This window comes from Aplidium turbinatum, chromosome 16 (assembly GCF_918807975.1).
Source record: "Aplidium turbinatum chromosome 16, kaAplTurb1.1, whole genome shotgun sequence".
Taxonomy (NCBI): Eukaryota; Metazoa; Chordata; class Ascidiacea; order Aplousobranchia; family Polyclinidae; genus Aplidium; species Aplidium turbinatum.
The window spans coordinates 11,587,738-11,613,412 of record NC_137487.1 but is presented as its reverse complement, the minus strand read 5'-3'; the positions used below and the strand labels follow the sequence as shown (position 1 = coordinate 11,613,412).

General features: G+C 37.6%; 2 protein-coding genes across 4 annotated transcripts; one reads left to right on the top strand and one right to left on the bottom strand.

The window, feature by feature from the left end:
* The first annotated feature begins 5,747 nt into the window (after positions 1-5,747).
* LOC145785611 (ciliary microtubule inner protein 2C-like) lies at positions 5,748-10,932 on the top strand. Of its 3 annotated transcripts, XM_082597287.1 has the most exons (7): positions 5,748-5,770; positions 7,400-7,483; positions 7,787-7,922; positions 8,013-8,153; positions 8,440-8,552; positions 9,594-9,737; positions 10,691-10,932. In XM_082597287.1, the coding sequence occupies exons 2-7, from the start codon at positions 7,410-7,412 to the stop codon at positions 10,863-10,865; spliced, it is 783 nt and encodes a 260-aa protein (XP_082453413.1). In that variant the 5' UTR covers positions 5,748-5,770; positions 7,400-7,409; the 3' UTR covers positions 10,866-10,932. The 3 variants fall into 3 exon arrangements, with proteins under 3 accessions (XP_082453413.1, XP_082453412.1, XP_082453414.1); XM_082597286.1 differs by lacking the exon at positions 5,748-5,770 and having other exon boundaries at positions 6,114-7,483; XM_082597288.1 differs by lacking the exons at positions 5,748-5,770; positions 10,691-10,932 and having other exon boundaries at positions 6,123-7,483; positions 9,594-10,184.
* On the bottom strand, positions 10,420-20,912 carry LOC145785610 (protein fuzzy homolog). The gene is made up of 9 exons (XM_082597284.1): positions 20,679-20,912; positions 16,921-17,049; positions 15,037-15,228; positions 14,804-14,896; positions 14,491-14,597; positions 14,149-14,277; positions 13,499-13,689; positions 12,541-12,786; positions 10,420-12,277 (listed from the first exon to the last, which is right to left on the bottom strand). The coding sequence occupies exons 1-9, from the start codon at positions 20,743-20,745 to the stop codon at positions 12,037-12,039; spliced, it is 1,395 nt and encodes a 464-aa protein (XP_082453410.1). The 5' UTR covers positions 20,746-20,912; the 3' UTR covers positions 10,420-12,036.
* Between the last annotated feature and the right edge of the window lie 4,763 nt (positions 20,913-25,675).

Genomic DNA, 25,675 nt, shown 5'->3' with positions numbered 1-25,675 from the left:
TCTTTGTTGTCAGGATGAGAATAAGTAGTAGGCCTACCCTACTGTTGAGTGTTGTGTAAGCTACCACTTGAGTATTAACAAACTAAAAAGAACACTATTTAATGAAAGAAGATTAATTATATAACGATGACAAGTGCTTACATAATTGCATGACATACAATCAAAAGATTGTTTTTCAAAAAAAAAAAAAAAAATTGAAGGCCTGTAAGTGCAATATCTCTTGCACTTTTATCAAGTTTTTTTTTCATGACGGGAGTGTCAAAAACTTCTTCCTAAAATGTGCTTGAAAAAATCGCTGGTTAATCCATACCACGTATTTCTTGGCCAATCAAAATAAGCTTTGATTAGCTTAATATTATTTTGATAATTCCTTCATTTAGACTACTCCAATCTATAAAAGTAGCTGCTTCTTTTCGGGTCGTCTTTCTCCTTTTCATCAATTCTGAAAAAATTGTATGTTTTGTTTTTACATAAGAACTTGTCATTGCGAACATAAATTATTTAAATTATAGGTTACTTTATAGTTTATACCATGAAGGCTACTAAGTTTTTGACGTGAAGAATGGAATAATTCCAAAGCAATAACACTTCAACAACTATCGGAAACTTTATTCTGTCAATCTGGGTGACCGAGCCTGCGTCAGTGGTCCAAAGCCTCTACAAGTATGCGAAACTGCCAGGATTAAGCTCTCAAAGAAGCTTTCTAAGTCCTAGGATAAAGATCAAATTAATCAATCAAAAGTCAAAATCTATGTCCCCGATGGAACTTTAATTGGGAATTTGTTTAAACAACTGTCGGATAAATTATTTTAAGCAATGAACATATCGATATATACTTAGTAGTTTTTTTTTTAATTTTCAGCTAATTATGCAACACAAAAATACGAAAAAATCCTAAATGAAACTTAAGCTCTTTTCTTTGAACAAAGAAGGGCAGTTTGTTTGGTAGACTATGTTTTATATGGCTTAATTATCTTATTCTTATTTATGAGGTCTTGGCATAGCTGCATTTTATTGTTCCTCAAATCGTTTCACAGCGTATCGCGAAAAAGAAAACATTATGATTTAGAAACGCGTCGCGAAGACCAATTTCACTGAGGAAAAGAAGCACAAACTTTCATGCGAAGGGTTTGATCCTTTACAGAGCACAGCCCGGAAAAACCGCGACGCTTGGCTGAAACCGCCAATTGTGAGGACTTTTAATTGACTTTATTTTTGCACAAAACTGTTGTAGGCTAAAAGAAATATTATTATTATTATTCAGTCTGCGGGATTGTAAAGTACGTCACGAAACATTTTTCCAACATGAAAACTGTGCCAATAAAGAAACAGTTTGACCATGAACAAAAATATGGTAAAAGGAATAAAATTGAGTGAGTGCATAACGCGTGGTATAGTATAGCCGCACTTAAAAGTCACGTGACTCCACTGGACACGGACAACTTTGTGCAACTTTTTTGCTTTTTGCTGAAAACAAGCTCGCTTCCTTGAGTCTTGTTGTACCAACAAATAGAACAGTATATAGGCTACTGCCAGAGGCGCCGGAAGCGGGGGGCCAGGGGGGGCGGATGCCCCCCTGCCCTCAATTTTTCTGCAGATGGAGGGGCAGGGGGGGCAATGGTGCCCTTTTAAAGTCATGTAAGCTACTGCACATTTTGCAATATAACAATTTCTGCTTTCGCCTTAAAACTTGTTGTTTTTTCGGCAGCCATCGTGGCCTACTAGGAGCTCCTTCTCGGCGGCCAAATCTGCCTGCTTGAAGGCCAAAGTACAAAATAAAAATAACGATAGCACAAGTAAATAGAATTTAACTTGCAACAATGCTAAAATGATCACTTAGCGTTGTTGAAGTTTGGGCCAGGGTGACGTCCTACAATAAAATCGTTGCACCACGCAATAACTGCTTTATCGGGATTGTAATCCAGTAGCCTACTGCGGGACCATCTAACGACACTTGCACGAGTGTTTCCAATCTGGCTGATTTTAAAGAAGTTCGTCACTCCTCTAGAATTTTTTTTAGCAACGAAAAGCAACGTTCGACATGTGTTGACGATGACGGCAAGGTAATAAGTATTTCAATGATGTGAAGGACATTACTAAAAGAAGCATAAATTTTGCAAAATATGTTCAAAAAATATTTTCCCCTCGGATGTCAACTAACCTAGTTCTCCTTTTTAACAACGATTCAATTTCCGACAACATCGAATCGACATAAAAACGACAATATTGCCAACTGATGTAAATTAGCACATTGGATTAAGACTTTGTTAAAATAAACGTCGGGAATTACAAGCAAGACTTACAGCGCTGGTGATCGCAGATGGATATATTCCATCAATAACAAATATTCCCGCACAATGCAACAGTGGCGATTATGACGCGCTGACCTAATTTTGTGCCACTCTTTGATACTACATATTTTCGACAGTTAATCCACGATCATTCTATTGCGAAATTAAATACAGTCACCCCGCTTAATCGGACCACATCGGGACCAAGCAGAATTGGTCCGATTACGCGGGTGGTCCCATTAAACGGGGAGAACGAATTTCGTTATTTTTTTCATCGTTTTTGAAAATAGTTTAAGCATTTTACAATTGCGGCTATAAACACAACCAAAACACCATCAACAATACAGTATTCGGTGCCGCATCACAATTACTGCAATTCTGATAGATGACAATTGACCTTATGACGTGACAACAAGCGTTTGTTTATCTGTAGCCTACTTCACTTTAAAATGGCTTAGCGAGAACGTAGCACGTTGCCCATCAACAACTCTTGACGCGTCACCTCGCAGAAAAATGTACAAAAAGTAAAAAACGTTAATCATAAAGGCCTATTTTAGGGCGGAGGGTGGTCCGGTTAAGCGGGGAAAAATGTACAGAAAAATGGATTTGGATTCAGGACCAGTGCAAAGTGGTCCGAATAAGCGGGTGGTCCTATTAAACGTGGGCCGATTAAGCGGGGTTGACTGTAATTGGCTAGAAGAAACTGGCGGCCAAACTTGGCCGATTGAGGAGGTAGCACCGGCGGTCATTCAAGCATGCCATGGATCATTCAAGCGGCGGTCATTCAAGCGGCCATGGCCGCAGGCTGCTTTAAGGCTTGACAGTAGGTTAGGCTACATCGTTATAACATAGGCTGTCATTTTTTAGAAATGCAAATCCGGGACGCATATTGAAAACTGCAAATAATCTTGATGTAGGCCTAATACAAAATAATTTAATGCAACTAATTAAATTATTTAATATGGAAAAATTACCAATATGTTTCTCCAACGAAAACATGGGAACTTAATATTTATGAGCACATGAATCAGGCCTAATAATATTTTTCTGTGCCAAGTTCCTTTTTCGAAAGTAGGCTACAGTGTTAGATTTTATCTTTTCATAAAATTCAATACATGTCAAATTAACATTAATTTTGCAAGTGAAGAGAGCTTTGACATTCTGTTCTAGCATTTGGCCTCTGTCATCAGACCACATATTGTTCATAAATGAAAAAATTCGTTCAACTGGTGCTGATGTCCCAGGCAAACAAAGCACAAACTCGACAAGGTTTTGAAAGTTTGGAATGGTTATGTTTTTGTTGAAAGTTCACTTTTGTTCAAGAGATGTCGTTGCGTTTTGCCATGATTCTTTCCTCTCACTCTTAGACATGTACGCTATTTCTTTACCAAAAAGTCCTCATCGAAAAAGAAGTCGATGTTGATCATTTGCTTCTAAAACATTTTGTTGATATTTTTCGCAGACCCACTTGAGAAAGAATTGTTAAAATGACTAGCTCAAGATTTTTTTTTTACAAATCTCAAATTGAAAATTCCGGGACAAACTGGTTAACCGGGCGAGACAACGGGACAAGGCCTTAAAATCGAGACTGTCCCGGCTAAACTGGGACGTATGACAAGCCTATAATAACATAGCATGATGCCCTTCTTTGCATACCGGACACTTGTAGGCTATCATTACTCAATACATAGTGAGCTGATCTTAAAACTTGAAAAAAAAAATCGGCCTTGTAGTAAACAAAAGTGCCCTTTTTTCGTAATCTTGCCCCCCCAGTCAAAAATCGCTCCGGCGCCCCTGGCTACTGCTGTAGGCAGAACTTGTTGATCACAGAGGTGATCGCGATTTAGCTTTGAGCAGAGACTGCTCCAATGCTGTTAAAATTAATTACAACGAAAGATCTTTGCAGAACATTGATATTGGAACGTTAATGAGCGGAGCTCACCAGCTCAGTGGCCGAGTGGTTTCGCCTTTGCCTCTGGTGTTGGTAGATCTGAGATCGATTCCAGGTCGGGTCAAACTAAAGACTTTAAAAACGGTACCGATTGTGTTCTTGCATAACGCAGTGACAATAAATCGGGTACTAATGTGATAACATCGTAAACCTGATATAAAAAATTAAAACATGAGCCCTGTCGCTAAAAGACCTTAGATGTTGTAGACTGTAGAGCGACAATATATAAACCATTTCTGCAACTAGGTTGAATATTGTTACAGTTGAATGAGCCATAGCAAAAAAATCTTTCGTCCAAGTTGAACCAAATTCGTTTGACAAACTTAAACTACCAAGCGTAAGTTGAAAAAGCTCAGTTCAACATCTTTCCCTAGAAACAACGTTCCATTTACAAGTTTCAAGAAATAGATTTAGACAAGTAACCCAAATAAGTAAACAGCAACCTTCACATTTGGTTCAAGCTTACACCACCGCAAACCACACTTTTGTCTTTCCTGGCACTTAAAACTATGTTAGAAACACTAACATTACAAAAACGCAATTGAAATCTGTATGCCATAAATACAACTTTCTAAAAATATCTTGTTATTCATACATGTTTACAACCAAGATTCTTTTAAAGATGCAAATCTATTGTTTTCTTAAGCTTTCCATGAGCCTTCTTAACATTATACAATCTTTATTGATACAACCACTAAACAATAACAGGTATTGTTTCTATAACAATTTTTATTTTATATACAACTAAAAAATCATAACTTTTCAAGGAGAAAGCGGCATTTGGAATTTTTAGTGCAAGCTTGATTCAACAATCGTGTTTTTTCAAGTAAACATCGGAAATTAAAAGAATTTATTATTTGAAAATGACGAACAGAAAGAACGCAAAACTTGATACATTTTATCACGTAGCCCATTCAGAAAGTAGCGAAAATGTTACATTATGTAATCGAAAACACAAAAATTGATTTTTATAATGGTATTTTTGAAAAAAAAGGCTAAAAATAGCTTAGAACGTACCAACTTGCGTTGGATGTCTGAAAAAAACTAATAATACTGAAACAAAATTGAAGCGATTTGCCAACAGGAAGGAACTTATCAAAAATTACAAATCAAAACCTCATTATGCCCATATCTACCATCAAATATCATACAGACAGACATATTCCGCAACAAAATCTTTTGTCATGACAATTGCATCACGTCATTTTGCTCAATCACAAATGTCATTTGGAACCTTCCACGCTTATCAAGTGACGTAAAGTTTCTTTTTATTGTAATCGAATTTGTTTGTTCACGTTTTCAGAATTATTGCACGCAACCTCAACAAGCTGCGCGAAGGATTTTATGTACAGCGTAATAAGTTTATTTTTATTACTACATTATGCAACCGATTTTGTAATCAATATTAGTTTAAAATATCAGATTCGTCACAGTAATTTCTTTTATTACGTCACAAAAACTGGGTTCTCACTGAAAAGGGTTTTGAAGCAAATTAGTTAATTAGAAAATAATTTAGGACTAAAACAAGGTAAGTGAGATACTAGCTAATAGGTCTATGCTTTTAACATTTGAGACTATTGTTTATTTAGCGCATATAAGCTATTACAGCCATACTTTTGATCAGGTGCTTTTGATAACCTATTTTCCTTCCATTTCATTCTCAAATGCAAGAAAGCCGAGCTTTTGTATTTGTCCAAATTATTAAATAATATCACACTTTCAGCACCAAAATATAATTGGCAATCATGAAAGAGAGTTTTTTTTTTCTTGCAATAATCAAAATCATATTTTTTCTACCGAGAAAATATGTCTGTGACAAAATCTCCTAAGCTACATTTATTATTACGGTACAGTAATATCTTCTTCGTAATATAAACAAGCCGAATACAAATATTATGCTTAAAGTTAAAAAGTTCGGTTGTAAGTTCAACAGGGATTAACATTTCACGGTTAAGCGTTTTAACTAAAACCCCAACGTGTCAATATTTGTTTTTGGACTGTGCTTGACTGGACTTTTTTTACAGCTTAAGATTAGATGGCTTCGTTATGAGTATGACAGATTGTTATGTGGAAATTATTTTCGTGGATCGTAAAGAAAGTTTGTTGTAAATTTTTATCATTAAATAAAACACTTGTTTGATGTGCAGTTTCCCAAGTTGTAAAAGATAAACTTTCCAACCCGAAAAGGTTCAAGCAAAAGTTTATTTCGCAACTGTTAGTCAGGACACTGACAAAGGCGTGGCTTAGTTTCGCTTCAACTTGGTAGGTTTCATAAAGGTTACCATGGTTTCCTTCTTCACCTACTACACCAAGCTGTTTGCTGATTGAGTAATAAAAGAGACGTTGATGTGGCCAAATATTTTCTTTTAGTCCGAATGTCGGTCAACCTTATTGGTGCATGGCTGTGGAGCCGGAGTCGGACGGATTTGGAGTGTCCGGAGTCGTATGCTTCACCCCCGACTCCACAGCCTTGCTTATTTGTACCAGGCCAAGGTTGCCCGACGCACGTGAGTGTGGCCGCGACAACCGCAATTGAAACCCTGGCATCATTATCACAAGTGTCACGATTGCTCTAGATTTTTCACGCTATGATAGACCTGCATGTCCCATGTAGTCTATGTAGGAGCAGAAGGGCAGGGCCTATCTCTGATAAGAAAAATATTGAATTGATAGATAAAAATTCGTTAATGCATGCTCTATGGGCCACTGACTAGCATGCTGAAAGACATGCATTTGTGAATTATATATGTAATCCGATATTTCAAAAACAAGTTAGGCGGCAATTCAAATAATTTCATTAAAGTGATTATCATAATGTCAATAATGTACTGTTAGTGCGCCTTGATAACTCAGTTGATTAACCGCCTAAAGAAACTTAAACATCAAGCGGCGCTGGTCTGACTCTCGAGGTGTGCGCTTGAGCAACGCATTTCAAGGACAACTCTCCATTCAGCGACACCTAGTAGATAGAATAATTCGCAGACGACAACATTTCAACATTCGGAAAACTTTACGCTGTCAAACTTCGTAATCGGACCTGCATCAAAGGCTTTACAAGTATGCAAAACTGTCAATATTAAGCTTTCAAAGAAGTTTTCTCAGTCCGAGGATAAAGAGTCAATCAATAAATATGTACGTTTTTGACAAAAAATTGAAGTTTTTAAGCCATGGCGTCGAGAAGTGCTGGGACGTTGATAACGACAAACAATGCAACTTACATCCCGCCGGCACTTATGCCTGGGTAAGTAAAACTTAGACAAACTTCAAATTCTTAAGTTTCAAGCTTTTCGTTCAAATTTTTGTTGTATTTTTTTTTTAAATTTGAGCTGATCCGATTGTTATTATTTCTTTACTAGGGTAGTGTATCAATCAATAAATTCAGAATTTGTTATAAAAACTCTCAATAAATGCTTCTGTTTTATGTTAAAATATTGCTTTTAAATGCTTTAACATTTCATTGAAATTAAAAGAGTGTCGTTTGGCTTTCTGGGTTACTATGCGGCCAAAGCCAATCTAAAAATGGTTATTGTCAAACTATTTTCAGTTATCGTGGCTATATTCCAAACCTGATGTACAAGTATGGTGACACATATGGACATGCAACATTGAAGTACTTTCAAGATTTCCGTTCTGCCGCGCTTAAGTCCAGCAGATCAAACTACAGTAGAAGGGGAGGTGACGTAAGTGATAATTTTTTGTTTTTTTCAATGCATCACATCAGCTTCAACTTCGATTTTAATTTTTCTAACTACTTGTGCATATGTACTCAGTTTCCAACCATATATTCAAACGATCCAAGCCTTGTTCTTGGAAATCGAGCTCGGACACGCGAAAAGTATCGCACGACGCCAAATTGGAGTCGCTTTAATGTTGATCATGACAGAACAACAGAGCTGCAAAACTTTGATAAAGTGAGTCAGATAATTAAAAACATAGAGCTAAACTCATTCTTAGCTGAGTTCTCAATTTGTAGTAGGCTAAACCTACCGTGAGTGAAACTTAGCTGGTGGATTCGGCATTCATCAGAAATGTTGCAATTGTTTGCTGAAACTTTCGAGACAAACAAAGTTACTACTGTATTATGTGTTTCCGTCACCCGACATAAAAAAAATAATTTGAAACAAAGAAAATCAACCTACTAAAGCAATTTTTTTCTTGAAGTGTGATTTCCATAACCCTAATCAAACTCTGTGGCAGATATCACAAAGGCACAGAGACGCGTACCGAGACAAAACGGGAATGACTAATCGAGAGAAATTTTTTGTCATTCCTGTAAGAGCGGAAGATAGGTTTTTGGACATACCCAGCCTGTAAGTGCTTCAAATATAAAACTTTTTCATTTCAAAACCGATTTATCAAACCACAATTTTTTTAATATTTTGCTTTTCTAAATTCTAACGCAATCTCAGAATGCACTTCAAGATCAAGCGATGCTGGTTCGACTCTATGGGTGTGCGCTTGTGCAACATTTTTCCACGACAGCTCTCCATTCAGCGGCATCTGGTGGATGGATTAATTCACAGCCAACAACACTCGTCAAACTAGGTGACCGGGCCTGTGATAGTGGTTCAAATCCTCCAAAAGTAGGCGATGCGTTATGAAAAACTGCTGGGATTAAGCTCTCAAAGAATCTTTCTCAGTCTGAAGATAAAGATTTCTACAATCAATCAAGTTAGATCTCAAACCTGCTGCAGCAATACAGCATTGCTTCAAAAGTCACACCAAGTGTGCAAAAAATTATGCGATGGCCTACTGGCATTGAAGAAGGTTTTGCTTGCTGACAACCTTTAATAGTAGAATACCTATTGCTGTTGCGTCACTGCAATTTTTGTTTTGGGGAAAAACCCGACATGATGATTTTCAAGCCTCACTCCTGCCATGAACCAAATAGAAACTCTTGTGTTCACAGCTACTGTTACAAATGCTACTGTAGCGTAGGCTAAAATAAATGAATACCATCTCGTTTTGTTGGATGGGATTACGGTAAGTAGGCCTACGAGGAAACTATATACTAGCTAATAAAACCGGCTATGGGAACGTTCAAATATTACGTAACGCTTTTTTTCCGAATTTTTGACCCCCCCTCTCCCATGTAACGCCAACGTAACGCTTTTTTCAATCCCCCCCTCCCCCATGTAACGCTTTTTCACTACGAATTCAGCACAAAAAACTACCATTCCGTACTCGAAAGCGTTACGTAACGTTTTGCTTGAACCCCCTCCCCCCCGATGTGACGCTAACGTAACGCTTTGCATAAACACCCCCCTCCCCCTCGAAGGCGTTACGTAATATTTGAACGTTCCCTATCTTAAAAAGCACAAACAACAACTAAAAATGTTTCATTTCAACAGAACGTCATACTCTGGCGGCAGCACTCCCCGTTTGGCCAACACCTTCTCTGTCAACGTCAGCGACCAGAAAGCCAATAAAGAGCGGTTGCATCGGCTATCCGGCCCCAGAGATCGCGCCATGAGGGATGTATTCTTCGAAAGACGGTAATCGAAGCTTTTCAAGTCATACCTGATCGTTGCAAAGAAATGATCCAGTCACAAAACGACTCCTTACTAAAAAGGCCGTGTGACCTTTTTGACTGCCTTTGCGATGCGCGGGATTCACAACTATAAACAATAGGAATATGCCTCCGAAAATTAAGTTTATTCAACGCTCCGTAGAACTACTTGTATGAAAAGTGGACAGTAGCGCGCTACCTCTTTGGTAACGATAGCTCTTTGGTATCGTTACCAAACGATAGCTCTTAGCTACCTCTTTGGTAACTTTGGTAACTACAGTTTTGTTAAGAGTAGCGGCTGCAGTGGTGAGGCTACTTTTGCTGCAGTCGTACTTTCACTATTTTCCAATTTATAATGGAAAAAAATGAATCGTTTTTAGAGATTTTTGATGCAAAGACTGGAGCATAAGAATAAAATGTTACCTACAACTTGTTTTTGATTATGACGTTGATATAGCAATGTAAACGAATGTGGTACTGAAAGGTAATTTCATTCGTTTTCAAATTCATTTTGACTTCACAAGGCACTTACCAGTGTCAGTTAAATACAAAAGTAGCGCGCTATTTTTGATCGCGTTACTTTTCATCAACTGGTAACGAGTAGCGACGCTCTTTTGGCATATTATCGGGGTAGCGCGCTGCTTTCAAAGTAGCGGATGCAGACGACCTCTGCTTGTACTGTATGTATTGTAGCTCTTTGAATAGGCGCTAACTATAAAAACGCTTTTGAGTGAAGAAAACATAATTATAAAAGTGTAAATTTTCTATTATCGGTAAACAGTTATGAGAATATAAAAATATATGTAGCCTACGGTTAAAACACAGAAGAACAAGATTTTCAAAATAACAAAACGACCGAAACACCGTTGATAAATTGAATAAAGTATCAATACTAATATAATAACCACTGAAGCATGACTGACTTGTGCACAATGTTAGGACTCCGTCGCAGGAATGGGAATGGGTCAAGTGGCTAGCAAGCTATCAAGTAAACGCCGAAGACGATTCTGAAACCGACGAGAACGATTGCACAGAAAACGATCAGACGATCGAACAAACCGAATCTGATGCCCCAACTTTTCTTCCTGATCTTGCAAGCCAATTTAGTGTTTGAAAAGTTATGACCCATTGCATTTACTTAACGTTAATTAACCGTAGACAAGGATGGCATAAATATTATGAAAGCATTTTTTGAAACACGTGTCATTCTTTCCATGCCACTTGGAGTTTAGCAGAAGCCAGCGGAAATACGATTGAAATTGTGTAGTTTATCGCCAATCTCTAACAGGATAATACGAAACACGCTTCAGGTTACTAAAAAAAACAAGATTAAAAATACAGGGTCCACGTGTTTTAGGCGCAGACAGTTAGGCGCCGGTCAAATAGGCACGCACACTGTGGCGTCAGGATATTTAGGTGCGAAACACTGTGGCGCCCGTTCATTTAGGTGTAATTCCTAGTAAAGTCTGCGGATTGTATCAGCTCAGCTTTGGCAAAAGCTAGTCTGGGTATTAACGGAAAACTAAGTTACTCTTCACTCAAGCCTACCACCCGCTTGAATATAGGCTACGGTAGCCCATATATATTTTTTAAGTGAACTCAGTCATGTTCGGAAACTTGAATAATTTATTGATAAAGCTTTCGCCGACGCAAACCTGGACCAACAACAAATAAATGCAGAACACGCGCATTAAAAAAACAATATATTTTTTCTGTTCAATATAACATTTTGTGTGAAAAGCATTGCCGGATAAAGTAGCTTCACTCACTGAAGCCATGACTGACAACAAATAAATCTACGCGCATTAACAAAACAACATATTTTTCTGTTTAACATAACATTTTGTGTGAAAAGCATTGCCCTACCTGCCAAGCTGATACAATCTGCAGACTTTACTAGGAATAGCACCTAAATGAACCAGCGCCACAGTGCTCCGCACCTAAATATCCTGACGCCACAGTGTGCGCGCCTATCTGACCGGCGCCTAACTGTCTGCGCCTAAAAGACTTGCTCCCAAAATACAGCAGCCTACATTGTAACATAAATTTCTGTAACAACTTTCGTTTCACGTCCGAAAAGTGTAAACAAGTTCAGTGTTGCCAGATTTCCAACACACTCTCATTCAATATTAGTTATAAGGGGGTCATGACATAAGGAAATGATGTGCACGAAGAGAAAGATGACAGTGTATTACCTTACGCACTGCATCGCTAAAAACCACTCACTCTGAACAAGATCCTTCGTAGAATAAATAACCGTCACTCCTCCGACAAAAGACGCGATTTCACACCAGACCATCTTTTACCAAAGCGTCAAATATCCGTTCGGTTAACCCCTGCAGTGCGAAAGTAGGGGCAACATTCGAATAAACAACAAACAACTGGAAGTGAGACTTGACGAAAGCGAAGCATTTGTGACGTTTCATGCAGCGGTAATGTGCAAGGCCGATATGGCGCGCAGCCGTGCCTACGTCAGCACTGACGTCATCGTTTTCTGGGAGAGGAAAAGATGTTCCAACGGTGAATCTTAAAAAAAACATAACTCTAGGTTACATAGGAGGTTGATAGCTGAGCAAAGTGACATGCAGAAACTAAAATATCAATAAACAAAACAAAGTTATGTCTATATAAGTCGCTAATAGTGATATAATGTAAGGTTATCCTTGTTTTGAAGTCTTAGTGAAAACAGTGATAAAGGTATAGGTATAGAAGAACAACGGTATAGGCAAGAGTCAAATGAAAAATGATGTTAGGATGGTGATGATAAAAGTCTACGTTTTCACACTTACTTGTAAAATTCGACCAGTTTTTCATAAACCCACGACGTTTCATAAAGATTCGTATTCTTTTGTTGTTTTCTTCGGCTCAAAATTCCCTGTACATTCGGAGGCGAGATATGGGACAAGCATCGTGCCGCTTCTGTATCGACCAAAAGAAATCCAAGCAAATCGCTTGGCAACACTGCTCGGGTGGAGTCGGGAATGTCATTGGAGTTGCAACATTTTTGCAAAGTGTTCATCGCGGGAGCCCAGAACCTAAAAAATAAGAACAATCTGTTGTCGTCACTTGTCAGACCCAGGAAGAAACTGTGTCGCCTGGTTTGAGTCTAATTGGATACGCCATCTAGCGGCTACCAAAACTACTCTTCATGTACGCGATTTCATGTGAAGTGTATTCCTTGAGCTGTATGATCGAATTTCGATCAAGAAAGCACTGTATTTTCAGGGCATATTTTTTTAAGTAGGCCTACATGCGATACATGTAAAAGTACATACGGTATTTTTACAAACTCTAAGAAACCGTTTTATTGTGGCGAAAGCTAATTCGAACTGATAGATTGGAATTAAAAAATAAACTGTCCTCCAGCGAAGCTTTGTATTAAAAGAAAAATAGCGCGTATTCAACTCAAAAAATAACAAACTCTTCGACGTAACAAAGCCCATCACGAACAAGGGACCGATAAATAAAGAATTAACTAAGTATTCTACTATTCATGCATAAGAAAATATGTCGAAGATAACAATGGCGATTAAGAAAATAATTTTACAACAAAGACGCTTTGAAACGAAAAGTATTTTGTTTATATGTCGCCAATGGCACTGTCAGGCTTAAACGGAACACAAGAATGTTTGCATGAAGAAAAACAAACGTACCACTTCAGCGTTATCTGTTGTTACTGAGTCAAGTATGATTATAAAGCAAAGTTAACTAGCCAAATGGTAATGCTAGCCAGTCAAAAATTCCGACCTTTCAACAAGGTTCTCTTGCACGTGGGTGAGGGAGGGTTGTGGGCCACACAAGACACATGTCCTCACGCCCCCTCGTCCCCCAACCACCAACGTGAAGACAAGAAGGCGGTAAGGCACGTCGGGACTTATATGGGGCAAGAAGACCGGAATGTCACAAGAAGTGACAGATGCTGGTAAGATACAGATCAACTGTAAAAAAAAGGTCACTGATCAGTCAAAAGTGCTTAATTATTCGCTTTATAACATTGTTAATACCCAGGCAGCAACTTCAATCGTTTTTAACATTGATTCAACGTCGGCGGACTTTGAATCAATGTTAAAAACGGTTGAATTGCTGTCTGAGTGTCTGGGTAGTGCAATACTAAATTATGCTTTGCAAGTAAATAGAATGATATCCATCATTGAAAGGCATTGTATTTCATAAGTTAAGCGCACTGAGCGCAATAGCAATAGCGGAAACAAAACTTGCTTAATAGACTTGTATTGTTTGTCGCTATATGCCAATCGAGGTTTCTACTGCAGAAAGGATCAAAGCGGTTTGGCTCGACTTTAACTGTATTTACCTGACACAAACCTAACCAACAACTATCGCTCATCAACGTCTATCAGACTGATGCAAAATTACAGTAAAATTAAAAAAAATGGTACCCTGCCAAGCAATGCCAGTTCCTGACCATCCAGCAACCACCATTTCTCTGTGGCACAAAGTACTTTTCCATTGAAGACCAAACAGCCGTATGAGCTGTCAGCAGACTCAACGAACGCCAGAAGGTGATCCTGTCACAGATACACATCCACATAAGTAACATTCTTATACACCATTGAACAGAATCGGAAAATTTACAACAAGTAGATTTAGGAAAGCGCTAATTTCATTAAGAAACCACAGACAAAAAGGGGTTTGTTGTCTATGGTTCAAGAAAATCACCTCTTCACTAAAATTCCATTAAGTTAAAAGTCGGTGCTATCAACTGCGCTAACGATACGTACTTGCAAAACTCTACCTTCAGGATTGAAGATAATATCAACACATCTTGTCAAATCTCCAAATAATGTCGCACTTTCGTCAAGTTGTTTGCTAGAACTTTGGTCATCACCTTTATCAGCAAAACACCATAAAACACTCAGCAAAATAAAGTTTTTTTTTTGTACAAATAAATTTTACTTATGCTCAATAAAATAATATTAATTATTATGTTATCATGTATTCTGAAACAGTGGTACTGTATAGTGGTGAGTTCTTTGAAGCAAAATGGCTGATGATGTGAGTTACCAATAAAAAGCTGTATTCTAAGTATGAAACCTGCATCAAGAAAAGTGTCCACCAGTTTATAGCATGCCCTCAAGTCTTTCTTTAATCGGTCCACATTTCTTATGTTTTTCAGTTCATCTAAACCTGCAAAAAAATCATTAAAATTGCCTTTTTTTAAACACATGATGAACAATCAAGGACCATATTTGAAACAAAATCACGAACATTTGTCCTTTATTGTGTCTCAAAATTCAATCAACGTAAGAGCCGTTTTTGCTATCTACCTGTTAGAAGAACAAGAGAATTAAAAACATCATCCAGCAAGCGAAGAAGATGATTATCGGTGACTGTGGACGTCGAATTTCGCGATGCCGCTTGCAGTCCAACAGCTGGATCTAGGTCTTTATCACTTCTTCCACGCTGATTTTTACTTTTTCTATCCAGAGATGGTGCAACAACAATCAAAACAACACTATCTGCAAACAAAATATGGCTTTAAATAATAATCTAATAAGACTTAGGAGCAAAATGGTTGGACCATCTGGTTAATCTAATCAAAACATAAAGAGCCCAAAATGTAGATATTAAAGTCATGATTAGCAAACGTTTCAAAAGCTCAACTCATGTTCAGTGTTATAAATTATTAGCACTTATAGCAATAAATATTAGTACTTATTTAAATGTATATCTGTGAAGATAAAGACAAGTTAGTTTTCAAAACGTTGGCTGAACATGAGTTTAGTATCTACATTTTGGGTTTTTTACTACATCTAATAAAACCTTTCTGGTGTTGAAAATCTAAGAAAAACGAACTGTTCTCTTGGGGCGGTTGATTAATTAACATCAGCAATCAGCATAGATATATAAGTGCGTTGTCAATCAAACAGCATCAGTGCAACAGGCTCAGGTTATTAATCAAAAAATGGTACACGACCTAATGCCGCGATCCTCAAGCTGCACAGGACGAATTACGTAAGACCCGAATGCCGCAATGCATGAATGACGCGAGATTTGGTTATTTAGTACTAAAATGAAATGTTCTTTCGAATACGATAATAATTTCATTTGTCACGGTAGCAATTTCAATTTTCATTTTAACAAAATGAAGATGAGACTTGGTTATTACTAACTAAAACTAATTGTTTTGTTTTCTCTTTTCATATGTCTTCATTTCTGTTTGTCATGAGTTTATTGTGTTGCACACAAAGTGAAAATGGCCAGGTTTTATTACAAATGCGTTTATTGGATAAGGGGTAAAACTTCACTTATTTGATCCAATATTTATACAACTAGTTTGGTAATTACCGATGATAAATTCAAAGGCTGGCTACGCCACTGTATCTCCTTAATAATTTTCTAAATAAGCAGATGCCGTTGTGGGCTTTTGATACTATTGCCATCCAGGCAGCTATATTTTTATCATGAAACACTGTAACAAAACAGTGTAACTGACCTCCTGTGTTGTTCCTGAAGCAGTGAGAAACGAGATTAACAACTACGAGAAGCCAGACCTACATTTCAACTTGCCAAATGTTTCTGATTAGGAAGAGTTCCCTACAGACGTGCCAATCAAGTTTAAAAAGCAACAAAGTCTTCAATGGAACGTTTAATTTATTTCTTCATCATTATTTTGTTACCGCAAGTGCAAAAAACAGTTTTTATATGTTTGTTTAGGGAGAAAATAAGGATTGAAATTGCTACCGTGGCAAACAAAATTACTACCGTACATATTGAAAAAAAAAATTATATATATATATATATATGTACTTTAGTGAGACATAACCAAGTCTCATTTCTATTTTGAGTGGAAAAAACAGTTTTTATATTTTTTTGTGTAAAAAATGATAATTGCTACTTTGACAAATAAAATTATTGCCTATTCAAAAGAACAATTAACTTTAGTACAAAATAATCAAATCTCGAGTCGTTTATGCATTGCGGTATTCGGGCTTTGTAGCACTCAGGTCTTGCATCATTCAGGTTCTGCATTATTTGAGTCTTGTGTCATTCATGCCTTGCAGCCTAAAGATCGTGTCATTTGTGTTTGCGTTCTTTAGACCATGGCATTAAGCCGTGTATCCGTTATAGCACTATCAGTCTGTAAAGCCAAATCACACTGTTACAAAATATACATAAACAGTTGTACATAATGCCATACTACCATATACCATGATATGTCTTCCACACAATTCTATAATCTTCTGTCACTGTGCTTAAAAGAGTAACATCTCTATTTAGTCCAAACATATGCACTCCATTTAAAGAGCCAATCACAGGAAAAGAGAGAGGGGTACAACCTGTAAACACAACGGTGTTATCAACATTTGGCATATTATTTTAAATAGTGTTATTTATGAATACTATTAAACCTAAATATTTGTTTCAAAAATTTTCTTACCAATCTTATCGCATTTCATGTTTAATCAATCCTATCTGAAAACCAATCAATGGACTGTCATCAATGACTAACAAACCTTAAATTGGACACATGAGTTTGCAAATATTATTCTACAATAAACAATGTTGTGTTAATACTTTATTTTACCCCAGACATACCCCAGTAAATTTATTATATGTTAAATTTGATGTTCCCAAGCTTAATGACTTAATTGAAATTGAGTATGCCAATTTCATGCACAAATATAAAAGTGGACTTCTACCTGATTGTTTTACTGCTTATTTTAATGATTTAAATAATATCCATCATCATAACACTCGCCACAAGATAAAATAATATTTCTTACCCAGAACTAATAATAACTCCGGGCAAAAAATGCTACAGTACTTTGGACCCCAAACATGGGGTAAGGTTCCTTCAGAAACTAAATGTTTGTCTCCCTTTTCATTTAAAAAGCAATATGAAACGTACTTGGTCGGTTGTTATTCTTGCTAAATGCAACTCTGTTGTGTATTTTTCAGTGGAATTGATCTGACATGTCTGACAGGTTTTGGGATCTAATTTGTGTTTTGTTTGATTTCTCTGTTTTTTGTTTTTTTTATGTCATGTTCATATACAATCTTCTCATGATTTGGCTTGCATTTACTAACTGCCACATTGCGATTGTAACCTTATTTAACATTTCATTATTTTCTCTAAGTGTTTTCAGTATAATTTTCATTGGTAGTATTTTTGTGTAAAATACGGTACTGCCACCGGTGTGGAAGCTGACTTGGTGACCTCATAAGGTCTTTCGCTTCCTTCCTCTCTCACTTTTATGTAATGTACTAGTGTATTTGTCGTGATAATTTGAGAAAAAAAATAAACCAGTGATTGATTTTTATATAAGATACCGTAGACTGTATAGTGTATGTCCGACATGTTTGTGACATGATGAAAAAAAAACGATCTGATTTCATAAGTGACAAAGTTAAATAGCTGAATTTCCACAAGGTTTGATAAAAAAAAAATTTCTTATCAATGCCTTAAATGTGGTCATGCCATAGGAGATTTGAAGCTAATATTGTTGGTATGACAAGGTGGTCTATATAAAATATGAAGTGAAGTGTTTACCACACAAAAACAACAATTAGAACACAAAAATTTACTTCATAGTTGACCTCCATAGATATCCTATTCATGTAATACGATAAAAACATAGTATGGTACAGTATTGTGAACTATATATAAATTTGAAAACAACTGGAAAACCTAGCTTTCAATCAGAGTCGTGGATGTATTTACGGCACTCGTGATCCCAAACAAGGAATTCTGACTAATCTGCAATTTTGAAGTAGAAAAAGAAAAACCTGCGATTTTGAAGTCTTGGCAGAGAAAAAAACCCTAATCCTGGTAACACCCAGAGGTGGGCAAGATCACCAGTATTGGTGATCTTGAAGATCAAGATCACCAAGAATAGGTGATCTTGAAGATCAAGATCACCAAACTATGTGATCTTGAAGATCAAGATCAAGATCGTGATCTTGAAGATCAAGATCACTTTCAAGATCACTTTTTGTGTACTTGAAAAAAATGAAGTTTTTGATCAATGATGTTGCAAAAAATAATTACTATAAGCAACCTGGGTAAAGATATATAATTGGTATTGCTAACTTTTACTTTTAACTACTCGATCACTGGCCTAAAAATTGTACTAAGTTAGTGACTGTTGCTATTAGGCCTATCAATTGTTGACGTAGTTTGCATAGAATCGCAACGTCACACCCAAGGCCGAGGTCAATTACAGCAGTACTGAAAAAGTCGCAAAATTTTCAATTAGTTTTATACTTTTTATTTATAATAAATAAATTTATAATTATTTATAATTATTATTTATAATTAAATTTATAATTATTTATTAAAATTTATAATTATTTATAATAAATAAATAAAAATAATCTTTGAACTGCATCATTTTTTACCAAATTTTTGTCTGAATCATGTGGGAGTTTTTATACGTGTTACTAAGTACTCTTAACTTTCACTGTATTATGTTAAAGTTTATTGCACCATTTTTCCACCTGGCAACGTTGATATTGTTGTCTGCTATCAAAAAAGTTCAGAGGTTTGCGGTCAGACAAACCGCTTCATACTCAGACCCTAAAAAAGTCTTGGTCTGGTTGATTTGCTGCAATAAACCACTTTACATGACTAAAATCGGCTGGATTCTAAATTTTTTAACACCGCCATTCTAGACTTTTGAAACATCTAAAACTGGATCAAAGAAAGCAAACATTTCTTTAAAATTCACACATGGAAATTGTGAACAAAGTTAAATCATATTTATTATACGTCAACATAAAGTAGTACACGGAAGATGACTTCTTTATTATGACCAACACAAAAAACTTTTTCAAATTTGAAATGGCAACACTGACCAGATCAGATGGAGACTTTAAACCATCTTTTGTTGGACACATATCACATTAACAGTGGCTTAATGGTAGTAGTTGCCACTAATTACTTTGTACAGTACGAGTTCTAAAAAAATGCGCCCTTTCGTTTTTGCATTAATTCAACGTTTGCTAACGTTGGATCAGTGTGGAAGTGACGAGTTTAGCTGACTGGGGTTTAAAATTATCGCTTTATCAACGCAACTTTTATCAAAGCACGCTTGATATCTGCAAGACATAACTTCCTTGGGTAAAATTGAATTTCCGCAAGATGATGATGTTGTTTTTGCTAGTTTGTTTTATTTGTTTTTGTCATTGTTTTCAGTGTCGTCAAGTTATAGCCTATCTATTTTGTGAGTCGTGCAAGGCCTATGGTGCGTTGCGCTTGAAATGGCTTTGCCCGTGGTAGGATTTCTTTGTGGGGTTTTCTTTGCCTGCCTTGCTCTTCTTGCTATGAGCTAAACGCATCAAGACGTGTTCCCCTTAAGACCATCAGCACTCTTGATAACGCACCATGGCCGATCTTCATAGCAACTGTCCATACTGATCTTAAATATATCAGCTAAAGCCATGTGGGCTAATAAAGCTATAGCCTAAATTTATTTGTTTTTGTTTTTTTAACATTTTCTTTTTTTTTATTTTCTTTGTATCATATATCTTAAATTTTTCTGAAGGTGTTGCGACCGTGCCAAATTTTTTTTCAACTCAATAACTTACTTCGGTCACAAGCACGTTTTTAACGTTCGCGTTTTGTCGCTTCTACCTTTTTCTCGACCTTTGCTATGTTGACGTGTATTGTTTTGATATGATGGTCAGAAATAAAAAAACAACTGAACTGAAAATGCCTCTATCAAGTAAGTAAACTTCAATTTTAAAGTGATCTTGATCTTATTGTTCTTCAAGATCAAGATCACACAAAAAAAAGTGATCTTAGATCAAGATCACCAAAAAAAAAGTGATCTTCAAGATCAAGATCACGCCCATCTCTGGTAACACCTGCCACAAAACAATGCATTTTGATTGCAAACAGTGAGTAAATACAGCCATTTTGTTTAATTTGGATTTTGACAAAAAAAATCAATTTAATTAAACATACCTGGCTTTGTTCTTGTTAATAATGGTATTCCACCAGTAGCCGTAATGCAGACAATATGCTCAGCCATCACTAACTAACAGTTTAGTAACGACAAACTGATAGGGTAGCCTATCACCACAGAAAACAGACTCTTAAGAATCTAGCTTTTCCAAAACTCAAGGCTGCTGCTTTTTGATTACATTGAAGCTATAACAAGTTTTCTTTCAATGATATTCCGCGCTGCAATTAATAAAACTTTCCTGTTTGCTGGTTTTTGTGCCCAGGAAATAAATCGCTTAAATCTTTTTTCTCCTTTTGTTCGAAAACTTCCAGTGTTCCAAATTCAAGACCAGATCCGTCGTTAAACTGATAAACTGAACTGAACTAAGAGTTGCCAAGTCTTAAATAAAGAACTTCGTGCAAAGTACTGTAATAAAAAGTGAATAAAAAAATAACAGTTGATCAAGTACATGTAGCTCCACACAGAGTGGTTAACTGTTATTTTTTGATTCACTTGTTGATTCATTCATATCATTTTGTATCCTCTGTGGATCCTTCTCTAGTAATATGGGCCAGTCCTATAGATGTTTGCTGATACACTCCTTCATTTTCTTTGAAAGTAATAAAAGCTCGAAAGTAGGAAAAGCAATAACAACTGAGTGATACAAGCTTGTTTGTTTGTTTTTCATATTTTTACCCTGCATTGCGGGAAAGCAAACTTGAGCGCTATGCATCGATGTACGCCTTCCGATGTACACCTGACCCACGCTGCAGCCGACGGCAATGTCTGTTTCCGCTTGTCTACTCTACTTATGACTTAAATTTGGTACTACCCATTACTCGAAATCGATCACTGGGTAGAGGCAATTATCGTAAAGTTTCTTGCCCAGAGAAACAACAGCAAGTGCGGGTGGCTGGAGTCGAACATGCAGGCTCTCGACTGCGAGCCCAACGCGCTAACCACTCGGCCACGGCTGTCGACTTTCTGAGAAGCTATCTGAGAACGAGGTCGAGAGCATTTCGTTTTGTATTAAAAAGTGAACAAATCTTTCTTTAAGTGACCTGATAACATATAAACTATGGATGTCCAGATAGCAGTGACGTTCGGTGGCTTAAACCATTGGGAAAGCAACTTGGAAATATGCTGCAGCAAGGTAGTAGGCACGAAGGGCGTAACCGTCGGGCGAAGCCCGAAGGCGTGTTGCCAAAGGCAACACTTCCAGCGGGGGGTCTGGGGGGCCTCCCCCAGAAAATTTTGAAAAACTCTTCCAATTTGGTGCGCTCTGAGAGCATTTCCAAAACAAAATCTTCGGACTTTCCCAGTCCGAGGATAAAGATTTAATCAATCAATCAAACTGGGACTAGTCTAGAATGTTGGCTGCGTTTTTAGACTGAGCACAAAAACTTATTGTCAATGTCATCTGTAAGCATTTAAGACATGCATTGGACTGGTGCACTAGTAAAGAGCAAATAATTAGCCTATAAATTAAGCTAGTCCATTTTTGAAGAACACAAGTAAATTTGCTCTGAACTTGTGATGTCAGTCTATTGACCCAAAAGAATTTAAAAAACACTTGTGCTGTTTCAGTAGCCTACTGGTTGGTTAATGTACCCTTTGGAATTGCATGTTTTATTGTAGAATCTATGTTTTTTTTGGTAAGAGAACCAGCTTTATTTTCAGCGTACTCAGTAGCCTATAGTTACAAGCGCGCAAATCACCCATGCGTAGAGGTTGTATTCCTTTCGTCTGAAACCAAAAGCAGCCGCTATGAGATACGCATGACGTCACTGGGAAAGCACAACTAACCATACCATAACCATAACACATCTGATTGGCTAAGCAGCTGGTGACGTTTTGCAAAACGATTGATGATTGGATAAAACGAAGGCGTTTTTTGACATTTTTGAACCTGGGAAAGCAACTTTGAAAGTTGATTTCCCTGGAGCTTCAGTGATGGTTTCTGACAAAAGCGTTTGCGTTAATTGGCATTTATAGGCAAGACATGCGGTTTGGTGAGGACTTAGACTACTCACAAGCGTTACGAGTAATTGTAGTCACGAACACAGTAATTTTCAAGTTAAAATAGACTTGATAAAAATAATAAGAAGTTAAACCTAGAATTCAGTCATTATATTTTGCATAGTTTTCGCTCAGGTAAGCACTGCTTTCCTTGCTTTCCCTCACCGATCGTCACTGCCAGATAGGTAATCATACAATCAGACAGGGGTTCAGGTGGTAGTTTAGGACGCAGACCCAGTAGGCTATAATTTTGGGGCCCATAACATTTCCAAGGGGCACGGAAACTTGAAAACAGCTAAAACACCACATTGTATTCGTTCTATACAATGCGTTTTTCTCAGGAATGTCGTAATTTAGAGCCCAAAGCTTGCATTGGTACCGGCCCCAAATTATTCCCTTTAACGGCGCCGCATACAATAGTTTTCACAGTAGGCTAATAGAAAGCTATGCCCAGACACCTCATGTGATAAAGATCAGTGTGTGTGTGAATGGCAAAAGCCGAAGATTTGAGAAGTTGAACAATAACAGAACAATAACTTTAGATGTGAGAAGTTGACCAGCAGCGCAGTTCACAGGCCCGTAACGAGCTTGGAGCAGCAGGGGGGGCAAAAAGTATTCTAGAGGGGCCCAACTTTTACTTTCCGTATCATGTACGAAAACGACGTTTGTACACAATGTGGGTATATTTACGCAAGAACATTAATCGTAGGCCTAATACAACGTTTACATTAGACTAGTCAGTCAGTGGCGTAGCCAGGAATTTTGAAAGGGGGTGGGGGTTGACGGCCGACGAGCAAAGACCGACGGCGTTTTCGCCGAAGGCGACACCCAGCAGCGGGGGGTCTGGGGGGCCTCCCCCAGAAGATTTTGAAAAATTACTTTGAATTTGGTGCATTCTGAAAGCATTTTCAACAAACATGTGGGTATAAATATTCCTGTAAAATGGTGCTGTCCGGTGGCATAGCAAAAGGATAAGATCATGTTTTTTAGGGCATTTTTCGGTAATAAAGCTAAGTTTCTATGTTTTCTTGTTGCTAATTCCTGGCTGAGATATTTGAATGTTTGGTATTGGCAAGTATTGGCTTTTTAGAGATAACATTCTACCACACCCTTAAACACACAATGTTTACAATTAAATAACACAAGAAAATTGAGTATAAAACTGAAAAGTCAGCGAACAGAGCTAATTAACATAATTTTTTCCAGGGGGTGCCAACATTTTTGAAGGGGGGGGTTCGCCCCCCCTGCGCCCCCCCTAGTTACGGGCCTGGCAGTTCATAGACAATTCTTAATTCTGTTCAGGTTGGGGTGCAGGCAATGCACTTTCATTGCAAGCAGAAATTCAAATCGTCAGCTGATCCCTGCGTCAACTTATGTGATTACGCATGCATCATCGGTGTAAATTTACACGGCCAAGCCTGAAATTGCAAACATTTTTCCTTTTCATCTCAAAGATAACGATTCAAAACAAACAACAAAAACGTGTGGAACACTCTTAAAAATGCGACAGATTGAAATTTTATTTAAAAAATGATGCGCAGGCTATCGATAGCCAACTTTACAATAACCTAGTAGACCTATCCCCACGGTGCGTTTTCATTTGGGCTAGACTTTTATTTTCCGGTAGGCTACTCATTTTACGACGCTGTTTAAAGCAAGTAGCACAACATTACGTGGAGGCATGTTGGACGTGGAGTGGGTGGAAACAGATCGCATAAACTACGGTATTTATCCAAAAAGTAGGCTATTGCAATCCTGGTTTTCTGAATGAATAGCTAATATAGTTGATAACGTCGCTACGGTAGCCTACCGTAGTTGTAATAGTAGATAGTCTAAAATAGTCTAGCTAATAAAATAGTTTACAGTTTCTAGATCTGTATTTTTTCAGCTAAATAGCCTAAGCATTGACACTGTTTCTAAGATGATTAGGCCTAATGTTTTTACATATGTTTAATGAAATATTTAACACACACAGAATGATCTAGATTACCCCATCGTTGTGAAGCTGCGTGCTGAGCTAAGCAACCACTTACCGGTAATTACAGTAGGCTAACTACTGCAGATCTGTACCAGATTGGTTAACAATCTGACCAGACCTGCTTAGATCACGCGGCGCTGGTGGCTCTCGGGGTGTGCGCTTGAGCAACGCATTTGGGAACGTTCAAATATTACGTAACGCCTTCGAGGGGGGGGTTTATGCAAAGCGTTACGTTAGCGTCACATCGGGGGGGAGGGGGTTCAAGCAAAACGTTACGTAACGCTTTCGAGTACGGAATGGTAGTTTTTTGTGCTGAATTCGTAGTAAAAAAGCGTTACATGGGGGAGGGGGGGATTGAAAAAAGCGTTACGTTGGCGTTACATGGGGGAGGGGGGGTCAAAAATTCGGAAAAAAAGCGTTACGTAATATTTGAACGTTCCCTTTAAGGACTGCTCTCCATTCAGCGCACCTAGTGAATGAAATAATTCCCCGGCAACAGCACTTCAACAATCGGAAAACTTCATTCTGCCAATCTCGATAACCGGCGCTGCGTCAAGAGCCTCTACAAGTACGCAAAACTCCTAGGTATAACCTATCAAGGTTTTGTCAGTCCGAGGATAAAGATTGAAAAACCAACCAAAGATGTGTACCAGATAACGTGGTAGTTCGGGGTGTTACACTAAAATGAACCCTTGGCCTCCTAAGACGCTTCAGTTGGCCTTCGCTATTGAAACTTAGGCCTAACTCACCACGTAGGCTAGTGCCTATAAGAGTGGATTAAGAAATAAAATATGACATTGTGTTAAAATAAAAAAAAGGATTGCTTTTCTGGCTGGGCAAATATAAGACGCGTGGTCTAACAACACATGGAACAAAATTTTGCAGTTCATTACCAGGAGTTTCTAAACAAGTCTGTATCCAATATCTGGTAGCCGTATCCAATATCTGGTAGCTGTAAATTCGTCTTGTATCCCTGTTTGTTTATCACATATTCACTCCTACTGCATTCACACGAAGACG